Source organism: Cololabis saira, chromosome 19 (genome assembly GCF_033807715.1).
Source record: "Cololabis saira isolate AMF1-May2022 chromosome 19, fColSai1.1, whole genome shotgun sequence".
NCBI classification, from domain to species: domain Eukaryota; kingdom Metazoa; phylum Chordata; class Actinopteri; order Beloniformes; family Belonidae; genus Cololabis; species Cololabis saira.
In genome coordinates this window covers 1,528,844-1,547,029 of record NC_084605.1, presented here as the reverse complement: position 1 = coordinate 1,547,029, position 18,186 = coordinate 1,528,844, and the positions used below count along the sequence as shown (strand labels likewise).

At 43.8% G+C, this 18,186-nt stretch overlaps 1 protein-coding gene across 1 annotated transcript in view; it reads left to right on the top strand.

Moving 5' to 3' along the window:
• The window catches only part of LOC133419722 (protein NLRC3-like), a gene marked incomplete at its 5' end in the record, with an annotated part of 15,620 nt that extends 1,982 nt beyond the window's left edge, over positions 1–13,638 (top strand). The window contains 6 exons of the mRNA XM_061709124.1: positions 3,463–3,536; positions 6,591–8,382; positions 10,210–10,386; positions 12,312–12,485; positions 12,632–12,815; positions 13,579–13,638. Coding sequence (XP_061565108.1) covers positions 3,463–3,536; positions 6,591–8,382; positions 10,210–10,386; positions 12,312–12,485; positions 12,632–12,815; positions 13,579–13,638 — 2,461 coding nt within the window. The remainder of the gene's footprint in view (positions 1–3,462; positions 3,537–6,590; positions 8,383–10,209; positions 10,387–12,311; positions 12,486–12,631; positions 12,816–13,578) is intronic.
• Between the last annotated feature and the right edge of the window lie 4,548 nt (positions 13,639–18,186).

The window sequence follows — 18,186 nt, the reverse complement described above, 5'->3', positions numbered from 1 at the left end:
GATTTCCTTTTACATTAATTGTAAGGACACACCACTTTTTTTTTTTTTTTTATTGTATTTTATTACTATTTTATTGATCATTTTAGTATGTTAGTGATTTTATTGTTTCTACACTGGGTACTGTGTTTTTCTTTTGGTATTGTTTTATTCTCTTGTATGCTGTACAGCACTTTGGTCGACCTCGGTCGTTTTTAAATGTGCTTTATAAATAAAATTGACATTGACAATTGACATTGACACCTAGAATAGACTATAATAGAATAGAATAGTCCTTTATCGTCAGTACACCTTGTGGATTATTGGGTCTCTACAAACAAACTGTAAATGTTAACTTTGTAAGTGCATAAAAAAGTCTGTAAAAACGTCTGCCTGTACAAGAATCTCCATCTGTCAGCTCACACGTTATTGGTGCGTACAATATAACTTCAAAAAGTTGCACAAACTACAGTCAATAAAGACAAAAGGATGAGATTGATCCCCTCTGCTTGTGCAGGACTTGATCAATACTAGAATAGATAGAATAGGCCAGCGTTAGAAGCTGAGGCCATGAAGTCTCCTGCTGCTGTGTTTCTGAAGGCAGTTCGACAGATTGTAAAGACTTATTCAGTTTGAAAAAGCAACCTGATCTCACAAAAATCCCTGAAATGCCCACGACCTCTCACCACTATTTTCCGTGGTATATACACGGAAAGTGGTATAATTCCGTGTGAGCACCACGGATATTGTACCATGCAAAGTCAATTGGATCCGTGGTCGTGATATATACACAGATTATGACATTATTATTATTTATATATTATTCTTTGTTATAGTGGCTAAATTATGAGTTTTTGTCGCGCAAGGTACTGTTTTTACTGTCAGTTTGTAAAAACATGTTTTTAACGCTGTTTTAGCAGTGTTTTATTGAGGTTTTAATGGGAGCACCACGGATATAGTACAATGCAAAGTCAATGGGATCCGTCACCCGATTTGACTGCTGTCATACCATTGAATGAAGGACAAAACGATAACATTCATCCCATAGATATGGGCCAGTAGGGCCCTACTCTACCTACTAGTAAGAGCTGTTATCGCCCCTTTCTATGGCTAACCCCATGTTATTAATGCTCAGTTGGCACAGGAGGTTTGTTATGTATTGTTATGAGGCCTATTTCGTGTCTATTTTTGCACAGTTCACTAACGCTTTGAGCTAGGAGGCTGAAATTCTAGACTCTGTATCAGGAGGTGACTTTCATCCACTGTGCGGAGTTTCAGATCTGTGTGACCTTCGGAAGTGTCAAAGGTCACCGCGTCTCTTGCTTTTCGGCCTGCAAAGACTATTTCGTGTCTTTTTTTGCATAGTTCACTAACGCTTTGAGCTAGAAGGCTGAAATTCTAGACTCTGTATCAGGAGGGGACTTTCATCCACTCTGTGGAGTTTCAGATCTGTGCGACCTTCGGAAGTGTCAAAGGTCTGCGCTTTGAGCTGGGAGGCTGATTTTGAATATGTTGCAATGCAGAAGGCCCTTTGCTAGGATCTTTTGGTCCCGTGGCTGTACGACTTCCACAGAGCTAGTTGGCATTGCAGAGGGTCACAGAGTTGAGACTTGGCAAGCCCAATCTAGGCCCCATATGGAGGCCACAGGTCAAGTTTTACTTGGTTTGGTCAAATATTGTGGCATCGGTGTCCGTTCGAATGTTGGAAAAGGTGACGTTTAAATTCCCCGCCCATCGAAAAGTACAGGTCCGATCTGCACCAAACTAACGTCTGTCTGATCAGGGGATTCCCCCAAACCTCTGCAATGCCAACTAGCTCTGTGGAAGTCGTACAGCCACGGGACCAAAAGATCCTAGCAAAGGGCCTTCTGCATTGCAACATAGTCAAAAATCAGCCTCCCAGCTCAAAGCGTTAGTGAATTATTCAAAAAACACACAAAAAAACCCTGAAAAAGGCACCACACACGGTGACCTTTGGCACTTCCGAAGGTCGCATGGGTCTGGACCTCGGCACAGTGGATGAGCGTCACCTCCTGATACAGAGTCTAGAATTTCAGCCTCTTAGCTCAAACGTTAGTGAACTATGCAAAAAAAACACGAAATAGCCTTTGCAGGCTGAAAAGCAACATACGCGGTGACCTTTGACACTTCCGAAGGTCACACAGATCTGAAACTCCGCACAGTGGATGAAAGTCCCTTCCTGATACAGAGTCTAGAATTTCAGCCTCCTAGCTCAAAGCGTTAGTGAACTATGGAAAAAAAAAAATAGTCTTTGCAGGCCGAAGAGCAACATACGCGGTGACCTTTGACACTTCTGAAGGTCACACAGATCTGAAACTCCGCACAGTGGATAAAAGTCCCCTCCTGATACAGAGTCTAGAATTTCAGCCTCTTATCTCAAAGCGTTAGTGAACTATGCAAAAAAAGACACGAAATAGTCTTTGCAGGCCGAAACGCAACACACGCGGTGACCTTTGACACTTCCGAAGTTCACACAGATCTGAAACTCCGCACAGTGGATGAAAGTCACCTCCTGATACAGAGTCTAGAATTTCAGCCTCCTAGCTCAAAGCGTTAGTGAACTGTGCAAAAATAGACACGAAATAGGCCTCATAACAATACATAACAAACCTCCTGTGCCTACTGAGCATTAATAACATGTCATAATCGAAGGAGAACTAATTAAAACGGATGTCCTTAACATGAACCTATTGTATTTTTGAATTATCAAGGACACTTTCGTGTTTCTGTGTTTAGAAATGTTAAAGATATTAAAAGAAAACCATAACACAATGAGGAAAATACTGTGGCGAACAAGTCGTGCCCAGAGCGTGTCTCGAACCACAGTCTCCCAGACCACAGTCAACTGCACTAACCAGTCTGCCAAATGCTGATGTGTTGCCCAGGCGGGCAAGGCCTTATCTATCTGTGGTCGTTACACTATGTTCCAAAAAGTATTGTTTTAATGGACAAGATCCGGCATTTTACGTTGAATTCTATTCAAGCAGTCAAATCGGGTGACGGATCCCATTGACTTTGCATAGTACTATATCCGTGGTGCTCCCATTAAAACCTCAATAAAACACTGCTAAAACAGCGTTAAAAACATGCTTTTACAAACTAACAGTAACAAACAGTACCTTGCGCAACAAAAACTCATAATTAAGCCACTATAACAAAGAATAATATGTAAATAATAATAATGTCATAATCCGTGTATATATCACGACCACGGATCCCTTTGACTTTGCATGGTACTATATCCGTGGTGGTCACACGGAATTATACCACTTTCCGTGTTGGTACCACGGAAAATAGTGGTAAGAGGTCGTGGGCATTTCACGGATTTTTGTGAGATCAGGTTGTGAAAAAGTGAACGATAAAGTAGAAAGATGGATTTTCTGACCCATAGTTCAGTTCAGTTATCGTGGACATTAAATGTGAGATGTTTTTCCAATAAACCCTGTGTGGACGTTGGTTCTGCAGACGGAGCTCAGACCAGTCGGCTTCATCGAAATATCTGGGACATGGAATAAGATCCAGAGGAAGCTCTTCACAAGGTGAGAGCGTCCATCCGTCTGAAGAGTTGCCGTGTGGGTGTACCCGCGTTTTTTGTGTTCAGTTGTTCAAACATGGACCATCATCCTTTGTGGTTACGGACGTACGTCGGTTTATGGCGTCCAGGTCTGGATCTGGACCCTAGTGGTCTGTAGAGGACCTGCAGGTCTGGATCTGGACCCTAGTGGTCTGTAGAGGACCTGCAGGTCTGGATCTGGACCCTAGTGGTCTGTAGAGGACCTGCAGGTCTGGATCTGGACCCTAGTGGTCTGTAGAGGACCTGCAGGTCTAGATCTGGACCCTAGTGGTCTGTAGAGGGGTTCAGGAGAAGACACCACGTTAAGCTGCGTATAGTCTGTGTGAGAGCCGGGTTGCTAATAAAGCAGTTGAAAGGAGTTCTGCCTCGGTTCTTATTCTATTTAATATCAACTCTTACACATAACAATTCCGTTTCCATGGAGACAAGTAAAAAGCATGAAGCTGGACAGAAGAATGAGAGTTTCCATCTTCCACTCAAGGTCAAAGGCTGGTCTGACAGCACATGGTGCTCTGCTCACAAAAATGACCCACATGGTTAAATACTCCCCAGAACCGCCCTGGCCCGGGTCTGGGGAGGTTGTTCCTCTGTCTTGAAGTGTTTCCAAGCTCCTCCTGGCATGGATTTGTGGGATTACGAGTTCACCTGAAGATTCCTGTGATTCTCTCATCTGAGGACGTCCACCTCAGTGTCCCTGTTTCTGGAATTATAAGCGTTTCTCCTCGTACGGTTCAGATCTCGTCTGAAACTTTTCCAGGCGATCCAACCTCCTTGAGTGGTTTGTTTGTGGGTCGTATTCCTATTCTTCTTACTAATGGCTGTTGTGATCGAATTAATCACCCCGGGTTCTTTAATTGAGCTGGAAAAGGTAAATAAAGACACAAAAGACTGGGATAGAATTAAAGTAGGCCTCATGAGGGAGATCGGCAGAGCAGAGCTCCTGCAGCCTGCTTGTTCAATCGTCCCGCCAGATCTGCCGGTCTCTGTCCTGAGAACAAGTTTTATTGCTCTTCGAGAAACGGGGGGGGTTGCCCCAAGTGTATAGCTGGGCCTTATCTCGTGCCTGGTACAGCATGGTGAGAAGTAAGAGGAATGTACCTCAGCTTCACACAGAGAAACATTTAGTTAACAACACAGTTTACATATTCAGTTTGATTTTAAATTATTCTTTATATAATCAATCATAACATGGGTCATCTACTTAAATTGGAGGAAAAAGCCACCCGCAACAATTATTTCTTTCTTTTACTAAACTACTAACAGCTGACCGAATTCAACCCGGATTTTTAAGTGCTTTTCTAACTGCCCAAATTAAACAGCAGTACATGTTCACACTCACACAATCGCAGGCGCGCCAGCAGTTGCTGAGTTACATGTAATGTCACAAAGGCCGATCAAAGTCCTATTCCTTATCCTCAAATGCTCACCATCAACATCTATGTTTCTTTGGCAGCTCTTGGCTCATGTCAACATGGATCTTAGTATCTTCACGGCCACACCCTCACCATTTAAGTTTCTCGGGAAATTTAAAACCTCTAATCTAATGGGGTCCCCGACCCCGAAGGTCCCTGACCTTCACCTGCAGGTTTGCTTTTGCTATACTAAAACAGAAAAATACAGCATTTACAGGATTTGCACCTGAGGGACTCTAACCCGTGTAAATAACCAAGCCCACCTTGGATTTTCTATGACTACTAATCTAAACTAAAACAGTCAAACGACTGACCGAGCCCAATTCGGATTTTCCAATTAAAACTTAAAAAAATAGATAAATAAATAAACACTGTGCATGACACACCAAAAGTCAAACCTATCTATATAAAATTTAACAAACAATAAATGTCTCAAAATCCATTTTTAATCTTTATGAGCTTGAGAAAATCCGACAACACATATTAATTTGATAAATCCAATGTGCAGAATTCTACTCATCAAGCGGTTTCTGCTTACCTCATTTGACTATTCAGATTTGGTTGTCTCATGAATTCTCCAGCGCTCCCCTTCCGTGTTTCCACAGTCAGTTTCTCCTGGAAACAGCCAGATCACGTCGGGGTCACCAAATTGTAAAATCCTTGTGTTCGTTTGTCTGGTGAACCATAAGAAAACCAGTGAAATAGAAGTTAATACAAGCTTTAATTATATCATGCACAATGTTTTCCGGCTGGAGGTTCAGTTCTCAGGAGAGAAATGCACGTATTGGTCATCAATCCAGTCGTATTTATACTAAAAGGGAGATGTCCTTAGTACCTGAACCCCATTGGTGGAGCAGCTGCGTGAAAGACAGCCGAACATGTCACACCCACATCTCCTCTGATTGTCTCCCACCTGAGGTGTCAACCCAGATCACAGATCAGACCCCCCAATGCTAAACATCTGTTTCTCCCCATCGTCTTCCCTTATCAAATGGTACATATTTGAACTATCTAAACCCCGCATCTAAAGAAAACAGTCGAGCCGTAAACAGAGGCTGACCCCATGACTAGATAAAAACAGCTGACCTGTAGCTGAACTGCTGAATAGGATATAACTTTGCATATAGAGAAAACCACCAGTGTAAGAAACCCTTCAAACTCTTAACACTTTCATGAAATCCTAACAGTCGTATTCCTATTCTTCTTACTAATGGGTCGTCTACTTTAGTTCATGAAGTCTTCTCCGGTGAGCTGTAGATGGTGATGCCTTCACTCCTGCCCTCTGGAGGGGGTTGCTGAAGTCACTGACGGTTGTTTTAGGGTTTAACCTGAAGATTCTCACAATGTTCCTCTCATCAACCACCGATGTTTTCCACCGTTCGATGTCTGTTACCCGATACAACCGTGGTGACCTTCGTCTTGGGGGTTTCAGATGGTTTCAGTCTGCAGGGCGATGAAGCTGAGGTGGTCTTGACCCTTCACCGGCATCGGTGGACTGAGCGGTCAAACCGGTTCCTAACCCGGGTTGGTTTAGCTCCTGGAGGCCCCCCATCACTGACTGCAGTAGGAGTTTGTATCTCTGACCTCCTCTTCATTCTGTTTTTCAGCAGATGCTGGTCTGCAGCAGGTCCTAGATGAACATAAGACCAGTCTGAGGAGCAGATGTGAACATGTGACTGAAGGAACTGATGAACCAGGAAGTAGAACCCTCCTCAACAGGATCTACACGGAGCTCTTCATCACAGAGGGACTGAGTGAAGAGGTTGATACCCAACATGAGGTGATGCAGCTGGAGACAGCTCCCAGGATGAAGAGCCTCCATGACGATCCAATCAGGTGCCAGGACATCTTTAAAGCCTTACCTGACCAACGTGGAGCCATCAGAGTGGTTCTGACCAACGGCGTCGCTGGCGCTGGGAAAACCTTCTCGGTTCAGAAGTTCTCTCTGGACTGGGCCGAGGGCTGGGAGAACCAAGACGTCACCGTGGTGATTCTGCTCTCGTTCAGGGAGCTGCACCTGATCGGAGATGAGCAGCTCAGTCTTCTCAGGCTGATCCAGGTTTTCCATCCATCGTTCCAGAAGCTCACAGCAGAGCAGCTGGCTGCCGGGAAACCCTTGTTCATCTTTGACGGCCTGGATGAAAGCAGACGTTCCCTGGACTTCAACAACGGTCCGGTGGTGTCTGACGTCACACAGAGCTCATCGGTCAACGTGCTGCTGACCAACCTCATCCAGGGGAACCTGCTTCCCTCAGCTCTCATCTGGATCACTTCCAGACCTGCAGCAGCCAATCAGATCCCTCACAAACACGTGGACAGGGTGACAGAAGTACGAGGCTTCACCGACGGCCAGAAGGAGGAATACTTCAGGAGGAGGTTCAGGGATGAAGAGCGGTCCAGCAGCATCGTCTCCCACATGAAGACATCCAGAACCCTCCACATCATGTGTCAACTCCCGGTCTTCTGCTGGATCACTGCTACAGTTCTGGACCACATGTTGACCACGGAGCAGAGAGGAGAGCTGCCCAAGACCCTGACTGACATGTTCTCCCACTTCCTGCTGGTCCAGACCAAGAGGAAGAGGAACAAGTACCAGGAGGGACGTGGGACGAGTCCACAGGAGCTGACGGAGGCTGACAGGGACCTTCTCCTGAAGCTGGGGAGGCTGGCGTTGGAACATCTGGAGAAAGGAAACATCATGTTCTACCAAGAAGACCTGGAGCAGTGTGGTCTTGATGTCCCAGAGGCCTCGGTGTACTCGGGAGTTTGTAACCAGATCTTCAGGAGAGAGTGTGAGGTCTTCCAGAAACCCGTCTACTGCTTTGTTCATCTGAGCATCCAGGAGTTCCTGGCTGCAGTCTACGTGTTCCACTGTTGGTCCACCAGGAACAAACGTGTGCTGAAGAACTTCCTGGGAGGAGATTACAAATACTTATCTCTGGATGACTTCCTGAAGAGAGTCATGCTGAAATCCCTGGAGAGTAAAAATGGCCACCTGGACCTGTTTGTCCGCTTCCTTCATGGTCTTTGTGTGGAGTCCAACCAGAGACTGTTAGGAGGTCTGCTGAACCAGACGGAGAACGATCCAGAAACCATCCAGAGAGTCATCAACAACCTGAAGGAGATGAACACTGACAGAATCTCTCCTGACAGAAGCATCAACATGTTCCAGTGTCTGATGGAGATGAACGACCTCTCAGTTCATCAGCAGATCCAAGAGTTCCTGAAGTCAGAGAACAGATCAGAGCAGGAACTCTCTGAGATCCAGTGTTCAGCTCTGGCCTACATGCTGCAGATGTCGGAGGAGGTTCTGGATGAGTTGGACACGAGCAAGTACAAGACAACACTAGGGGGTCGATGGAGACTGATTGCAGCTGTGAGGAACTGCAGAAAGGCTCGGTGAGTCCAGATGGATCAATAACACCATCAGTTAGTGTAAATTAGCAGTTTAGGGGCCTCATTTAAAATGGACTGCGTAGGAGTCATACTAAAAGTGCACGTACGCTCAAAAGCCGAAAATGCCGGGCGCAAAAAAAAATCCGGATCAATAAAACCATGTGCACGCAGATTTGCACGCAACGTTCCTTTATGAATCACAGACCTGCGCAGCTGAATCCGCCTCTAATCCCGCCCTCTACACGCCCATAAATGCATATGGGATGAGCCTACTGAGCATGCGCAGTGGCTTCCTCCAGCCTGTTTGGCGTCAGAATGAATTAGAAGTAGCAGCCACCGTCACAGTCACTGACTTTCACGGAGACAGAGATGTTGTAGATGATGTTGAGGACAGGAAAACCACATTATTTGGTGGTCACAGTAAAAGTTAGAATAAGTATATAAATAGTATACAATAAAAGAAAGTGAGTGAGTGGCAGCACGCCGTTGCTGCGCTAAACGCCGTGAGTTCCCCGGCGCAACAGGGGGACACACGTCCCCCCGTCTTTTCAAAATAATGTTTTTTTCCCCCTTACTTTTTACAGTTTAAAAACTAACGGTAGGCTCAGCCTTAAATTGCAAATTATCAAGAGACTGTATGAAAGCGATACGAGAACGGCCCTGCAGCCCCGCAGCCCCGCTTCACCCCGGCTCCCCCTCCTCCTCCCTCCCCTCAGAGCTGCTCAGGTCTGATTTATGGTTCTGCGTTACACCAACGCAGAGCCTACGGCGTAGGTGCGCGTCGCCGCGTACCCTACGCCGTAGGCTCTGCGTCGTTTTAACGCGGGACCCTAATTTAGGCACCATACACCTGCACGTAAAGGTTTCACGCGCGCCTAAAACTCATATGAAAAAAAATCTGAGTCCCTTTAGGGGCTCCGTGGGGCTCCCTAAACGCAGCCCCTCATTTGTTCTGTCCTAAAGCGGGTGAAGAAGAGGCTGCAGCAGCAGCTCCAGCAGCAGCAGAGTCCTGACTGACTGAGCTTCACACAGAGGAACACGATCAGCGCTATTTTATTTTATTTTATTATTTTATTATTTTAAGTCTGATATATGTTGTGAAGTGTGATGACATTATTAAGAGTATGACATTAATCTGGCTTCATTTCACCACCTCAATCCCTGCGTCGCCAGTTCCCCATGTCTTAAGTAAATTCTTACGGGAGGGTCCGAGTTGCCGTAAAGATAAGCAGATTTTTCGGTTAGTTTTTTCTTTTTAGATCCGAGGATTTGCGTAGAAGGTGGCTTCCGCAACTTTCAGGCGCTTTTTCTGCGCAAGCAAGCTTTATAGATGAGGCCCCAGTTCTTTAAATCTTGTTTTGATCTTCAAATGAAAACTTTTGAAGTCGGATGTGTTTGTTTTATTCTGGGACACCTCAAGTCACGTCAACCAGAGGTTCATGTTTCAAACACTTGATCTAGTTGATGTTTCTGCTGCTCAGAGATGAATCTGTGTAACGGAGAAAGATGAAACAACCAATGAAAACTAATGAAAAACACTAAATATAGTTTAAAAGCTTGAACCTCTTTTATCTGGATACTTGATAAAAGTTCAGCTGCACACTTGTTCACTTTCATTCAAGATGTTCAGAGTGAAAAATGTGCATGAATAAATGGGTTTATGTCCTAAATCCGATGTTTTCAGATGATTCTGACAGACGTAGACGTTAACGAAGCCGGTTCCCTCCTTCATCTGCAGATCCAGACAAAGTCTGCAGATGTTAACAGATATTCAGTCTGGCTTTAACTCACACTTTATTACAACTGACATCATGTTTTCTCTCATCACAGATTTGTTGGTTGTCATCTCTCAGAGATTCACTGTGAAGTTGTTGCGTCCGCTCTGAAGTCCAACCCTTCCCATCTGACACAACTGGACCTGAGTTGGAACCGGGACCTGCAGGATTCAGGAGTGAAGGTTCTGTCTGGTGGACTGGAGAGTCCAAACTGTAGACTGGAGACTCTGAGGTCAGTTCATGGAGACGTTTACACATTTATCCAGTTGTGTTTGTACTTGTGTGTGTAATCTGCAGTTTCCTGAGTCTGAACTAAAACAGCTGCAGGTTTTGTCATGAGTTGATATTACAGAACCCAAATGCAGGAAACCCAAAGGTGACAGATGGCAGCAAAGTCCTTTATTTTAACAAAACATAAAAACCCAGAAAGAGTCCTCTAACAGAAATGAGAGAATGGTGAAGATGAGTGGGAGGCGTCAGACTGACAACCAGCCAGGACTGAAAGAGAGCAGGAATGAAGACAGACGGACCAACAGCCAGGAAGAGACACATGTCCTCTCAAGGACTGAGGAGACACAGGTGCAAACAATCAGGATGGACGGGACCAAGGGGAGTCAAAGAAAGAACTAAACACACAAGGATGTTCTTTCAAAATAAAACAGGAAACAGGTCACCAACAGACCAAACATAGTAATAGTTTAGTAGAGGGTGCAGATACTTTTTTCATGACACTGTCCGAGCATGAAAGTCGTCTGACCTTCTATGTGGGGGTGCAGTAACTCCTAAAGGGACAGTAGCGGTGACCGCGACATCCTGAAGTTCTCACACCATTCCTCCGGGACAACGCCTTCGTTTTCTGAGTTTTCTCACCAGCGAGCGGTTCACCCTGGTCGGATCTAAAAACGACGCTGAAGCCGTTGCCAGGCAACCCTTTGTCTTGGTTGGAGATAAAGTTGATGTAAAGTTGCAGAGCTCCGAGCATTCCTTCTCCTCTGCTGCTCCACATAATACAGCAGTTGTGAATGCAAATGAAACAGATGAAAAGTGTTTGCACAAACGTAAAAACCAGCACTGCTTTAACAGCATCCATCATGATCAGAGCAGCCAAACAAACCGTAAACTCATGATGCTGGTGACGTTTCTGTCCATAATGAGACGTTCTGAAGCCTAAATGTCCGTACCTCTCCGTTTACAAGCAAATCTCCACTTTGGCCGGAGTTTTCAGGAATGATGGTTTTTGGAGACTTTGAGCTTCGTTTTCATGTAAACGAACGGCTAAAACGCATGAAAACACCAGCGTTGTTGCTGCGTGTAAACGAGGCCTCAGACCTGGACAGGTTGGACTGACGGCTACAGGTGGAGCGTCAAAGTGATCGTCCTGACAGGAAGTGTCTTAGATCCTCCCGTGGGGGTTTAATTCAGAAATGTCCTTTAATCAAGCAGATCATTAGTTGTTCAAGCAAAGACTTTTCAAGTGCAAGCGATACAGAACCTGATGTTTAGTTTCACACAGACTTCAGAATTTGTTGAATTAGTCTGATAAATATACAGAATTCAATCATTCTTATATTTAAATAAAAGTAACATATTAACTGATAAACTCAGTTGTAACTGAATTATTAGGTGTTTGCAAGTTAAGTCAAATTATAAATGACACATTACTAAAAGTAAAGTGTTTTAATATCTTCTGCTCTCAGAAAACACACTTTTAACTCTTTATAACATACAAGGATCATTATGATAAAAACCTCAGGAATCCTGCATAAATGATATAAAACTGGACACATGATATAAAGTCCAGCAGTTCTCCACAGATCCATTCTGGTGTTAATAATTGTTGCTAGATCAGCTTCTGATCTCTAAACTGCTGCTTTGAACAATATTTGAACATCAACACTAATCAAAAGGATTGGTGTGTATGTTGGTGTTTTCATCTTAATCTAGTGTCAGACTTGGACCAGAAAAGCTCAGGATGTTCAGTAAAGGTGAACATGTCAGAGGAACAACCAGGAACCCACATCATGGATGTAACAAAACTGTAAAAGCTGTTTTATAAAGTCCAGATACGGTGGTGACCCACATGGACCTGATGACAAAGTTGATATTTGAAGAAACACTTCTCTGATGAGACTGGAACATGTTTTACTTTTTGTTCAGGTTGAAGAGCTGCGGTCTGTCAGAGATCAGCTGTTCTTATCTGGCCTCAGCTCTGAAGTCCAACCCCTCCCATCTGAAACATCTGGACCTGAGTAACAACAAGCTGCAGGATTCAGGAGTGAAACATCTGAGTGGATTTCTGGAGAGTCCAGACTGCAGACTGGAGACTCTGGAGTAAGACATGTTTTAGTTGTGTGTTCAGATGAATCTGATGTGAAAGTTGTGTTGACACTAACCTGCAGACATCAGGCTGATCTTCTACTGATCCACACTGACCATCTGACTGCTCTGGTTTATTCTTCTCTGGTGTCTTTGTTCAGGTTGAAGGACTGCAGTCTGTCAGAGATCAGCTGTTCTTCTCTGGTCTCAGCTCTGAAGTCCAACCCCTCCCATCTGAAACATCTGGACCTGAGCTGGAACAAGCTGAAGGCTGCAGATGTGAAGCAGCTTTCTGATATGGTGCAGAGTCCAGACTACCAGCTGAAGACTCTCAGGTCAGTGGAGGTTGGACTCGGTTCTGCTGCTTCCAGCAGTTTTCTACTAAAACCAGTTGGTATCAAAGATCAGTGTTTCCAGTGAAGCTGCAGCTTCTCAGCAGCTGCTTTCCTCATGAAGCTGTGAAAGGAGGATGATGACAGGCTGCAGGATTGGACAGAAACACAGAGACAGCAGTCGGCCAATCACAGGGTCCAGATGTTTGTTGTAGACCAGTGTTGTGCTGGTGTTCACGTGTCCAGAAATAAAGGAGTATTCCAGCTGACAGCCTTCCAGAATGTTCAGACACACAGCTGCTCCACTGCAGCTCTGAACTCTGAAGTCCTGGATATGCTGATGGAGGGATCTCTGCTAACACTCCTTTATCTACTCTCTTCTTTCTTCTTCCTCTACAGCTGATGGAGGGATCTCTGCTAACACTCCTTTATCTGCTCTCTTCTTTCTTCTTCCCTCTACAGCTGATGGAGGGATCTCTGCGAACACTCCTTTATCTGCTCTCTTCTTTCTTCTTCCTCTACAGCTGATGGAGGGATCTCTGCTAACACTCCTTTATCTGCTCTCTTCTTTCTTCTTCCCTCTACAGCTGATGGAGGGATCTCTGCAAACACTCCTTTATCTGCTCTCTTCTTTCTTCTTCCCTCTACAGCTGATGGAGGGATCTCTGCTAACACTCCTTTATCTGCTCTCTTCTTTCTTCTTCCCTCTACAGCTGATGGAGGGATCTCTGCAAACACTCCTTTATCTGCTCTCTTCTTTCTTCTTCTCTCTACAGCTGAAGATGATGAGAGTGTCCAGGACGGACGAGTCGTGTCCTGATCGTCCTCAGAGTTGAAGCAGAACTAGTTCGTGTGGACAAACTCTGACTAGACCGCTATAAAGATGATGATGATGAAGATGAAGATGTGCATAGTTTCTGAATTCCAGCGTTCTACAAACTTTTCATATATTCATTTATTTCATGTTAAGTCAAAACGTCTTTATTGTTATTATATTAATGTTAAAAAACAATACATCAAAATGTAGCCTTCAATTTGAACTTGAGTTTCATTCCAAATTGTTCCTCAAGCACGTTGTCTAAAGTCTGGATGAGTTCTAGTTTGGAAGTTTCTAACACTGATGTAGTGATGGATAAATGTCTACGCAGCCGCGGCTGAGCTGCTCAGCAATGCAGCTGTTTCCCCCACCGAGTCACATGACCCCCCCGCTGTTTTATTTTTATTGATTGATTGATTGATTGATTGATTGATTGATTGATTGATTGATTGATTGATTGATTGATTGATTGATTGATTTGACAATCTTTAAAAAAAACATACAGGAATAACTGCATTGCAGTCTCACATTGTCGAGGATTAAAACACAATAAAACCAACAGGCTTATTTCATCAACGCAGAAATCATCAACGCACGACCAAGTGGAACAAAAGTTGTCATTCATACCGGCTCATTTGACATTCTACGAAAGAAAACTGGCACTGAGACACTGAAAGAGGATTTCTCCCATCTAATGAGCACACTTGACAAATATCAAGACGTGTCCATCAGTGGACCAATTGCATGCATTCGCAGAGGACCAGAAGTCTTCAGTCGACTCCTCCACTTCAACACATGGCTAGCATCTACTTGTCATGTACGCAGATTGAGATTCATGGACAATTTCAATGTCTTCTGGAAATGTGCTGATCGTTTCAAGCGTGATGGACTACACCCAAATAGCTTTGGATCCAGACTTTTGTCGGCAAACCTACAACACGCCCTAATAGCCACCCAAAACCCACGGAATACAGGGATTAGCAAGGACACCCTCTCACCCCCATTGAAGAAGACAACACAAGACATTCCTACCCCTGTCTCCTACAAGGCCGCCAGCAACCTATCTGATCAAATGCAATATATCACACATTCCACCTCGCCCCCCCCCCAAGTGATAACACCCAGAAATAAATTAGATGGATAGTACAGGCGCCATGCCATATCTGCAAACATACCAATAATCCTAACTAGCCAATGGCATGGTAAAAATTATTACTATAAAGACAGACCATCTAGTCAATACAATGATAACCTTAAGACTGTCAACATCCAGCCAAAGCAGACAATTTCCTCTGACGTGGAAGTACAACAGATAAAATTAGCTCTCCTTAATATCAGATCACTAAATAACAAAACTTTCTTAGTAAATGATCTGATTAAAGAAAATAACTTAGATTGCATCTGTTTAGTTGAAACATGGCTCAATAACGACACAGCTACAGCAATAATGATAGAGACTTGTCCACCAGACTACAGCTTTCACCAACTACCCAGGAAAAACAGAAGAGGAGGAGGGGTTGCAGCTGTTTTCTCCTCAAAACTTATGTTTAGAATCATAGAACTAGGTGATTTCACGTCAATGGAATATCTTGCTATTGAGCTCAAAACTAAATCAACAGTTTTGGTCATAATATATCGCCCACCCAGACACTCACCAATATTTATACAGGAGTTATCTGAGCTGATCTCATTATGTGTTACCACATATGATAAGGTAATCCTAAATGGAGACCTGAACATCCATTTTAACAAGAAAACAGACTCCAAAACTATAGAACTTATGAATCTATTAGATAGCTTTAATCTAACACAACACGTAACAAATCCAACTCACCGGCATGGTAATACATTAGATTTAGTGATAACAACTGGGCTAAACATCAATAATGTCTCAATTACAGAATTGCCTCTCTCTGACCATCACTGTATACTTTTCAACGCGGAGATAACCTCAACTAAAATGAAAAAAGAAGTCATAGTCCACAAGAGGCTTCTAGATGACAAAGCTGAATCAAAGTTCTCTGATCTTATCAGTCTATATGAGCCACACAGTCATGATAGCTCTCTAAATGCAATGGTAGAAAATCTCAATGATGCACTGTCATCTGCATTAAATTCTGTTGCACCGCTAAAAGCAAAAAAGAAGTTGGCGACCAGAACCTCTCCATGACTGAACTATAATGGTGTCACCATGGAAAAAAGGAAATGTAGGGCAGCTGAGAGGAAATATAGAAAAACAAAAACCACGATCCACTATGATATCTATAAAGATGCTTTAACTACCTACAACAAAACCATCCGCTTAGCAAGGAAGGATTACTTTTCTAAAATTATCACAGAAAATTCTGGAAATTCCAGAGTTCTCTTCTCTACCATCGATCAACTGCTCAACACTGCCCCCACGCCCCCACAGTCTTCAACAATCAAATGTGAAGAACTTGCACAGTTTTTTAACAGCAAAATTACCTCCATCAGATCCAGCATTACTTATGATGGAAATAAAGTTGATTCCGGCAAACCGTGCAATGCAAACATGGGAAGGTTCACATGTATCACATTAGATGAGCTCTGCAAAACTGTCTCTGAATGTAACTCCTCTACCTCAGACATTGATCCTGTTCCTACAGCATTCCTTAAGCGAGTGTTTAATAGTGTTTCAAGCCCTGTCCTAAACATCATAAACACATCCCTTAAGACTGGTGTTTTCCCAGATGCCTTTAAAACAGCAGTTGTAAAACCCTTGTTAAAAAAACCTAACTTGGATAGTGAGCTACTGGCAAACTATAGACCGATTTCCAACCTTCCCTTCATTAGTAAGGTACTTGAAAAGATAGTTTTAACTCAAATAAATTATTTTCTAGAAGAAAACAACATCCTAGAGGAATTTCAATCAGGGTTCAGAAAATATCACAGCACTGAAACCGCTCTCACTAAAATTATCAGCGACCTCAGACTGAACTCTGATGAGAATAAGGTCTCCATCCTTGTCCTGCTAGATCTCAGTGCAGCATTCGATACAATTGATCATGATATTTTAATCAATCGTCTTGAAAAGCTTGTTGGCCTCTCGGACATTGTGCTGAACTGGTTCAAAACGTACATCAGAGGGAGGAAATTCTATGTTAGACTAGGAGATCATATGTCTGAGAAATATGACAACTACTATGGAGTTGCACAAGGAAGTTGCCTAGGTCCATTACTTTTTTCTCTTTACATGTTACCTCTGGGTGATATTATCAGAGAACACAATGTAGGTTTCCATAGTTATGCGGATGATACACAACTGTACATATCCGCAGAACCAAATGATACAGCAGCTACAAACTCCATTACTAACTGCCTATCAGCAATACATAAATGGATGAGTAATAACTTCCTGAAACTAAATGAGAACAAAACTGAAATTCTAATTATCGGCCCCAAAACAAAAAGAGAAACATTAATTAAAAACCTAGGTGGGTTAACTCCTTGGATTAAATCCGAGGTCACAAGTCTTGGTGTTATCATAGACTCAGAATTGAATTTCAACTCCCATATAAACAAGGTGAGCAAAACCTCCTTCTTTCATCTCAGGAACATAGCAAAGGTAAGACCTTTTATAAATCAAAATGATGCTGAGAAGCTAATTCACGCTTTCATATCTAGCCGGTTAGATTACTGTAATGCACTTTTCACAGGTCTCCATAAGAAAACCACAGGGAGACTTCAGCTCATCCAAAACTCTGCAGCTCGACTATTAACAAAAACTAAAAAGAGAGAGCACATTAGTCCCGTCTTGGCTACCCTGCACTGGCTCCCTGTACCATTTAGAATTGACTTTAAGGTCCTGGGGCCTCATTTAAAATGGAGTGCGTAGGAGTCATACTAAAAGTGCACGTACGCTCAAAAGCCGAAAATGCCGTGCGCAAAAAAAAATCCGGATCAATAAAACCATGTGCACGCAGACTTCCACGCAGTCCAGCTGGAAGGTTGCGTAGCTGAATCCGCCTCCTATCACGCCCAGAAATGCATATGGATGAGCCTGCTGAGCATGCGCAGTGGCTCCCTGCAGCCTGTTTGGCGCAGATCCATGGTTTGGCGTCAGAATGAATGAGAAGTAGCAGCCACCGTGACACTGACTTTCACGGAGACCTAGATATGATGTGGAGGACAGGAAAACCACATTATTTGGTGGTCACAGTAAAAGTTAGAATAAGTATATAAATAGTATACAATAAAATAAAGTGAGTGGGTGGCAGCACGCCGTTGCTGCGCTAAACGCCGTGAGTTCCCCGGCGCAACAGGGGGGACATGCCCCCCGTCTTTTCAAAACCATGTTTTTTTTCCCCTTACTTTTTACAGTTTAAAAACTAACGGTAGGATCAGCCTTAAATTGCAAATTATCAAGACACTGTATGAAAGCGATACGAAAACGGCCCCGCAGCTCCGCTTCACCCCCCGCTCCCCCTCCTCCCCTCCCGTCTCTCCTCAGAGCTGCTCAGGGCGGGTTTATGGTTCTGCGTTACATCAACGCAGAGCCTACGGCGTAGCTGCGCGTCGCCGCGTACCCTACGCCGTAGGCTCTGCG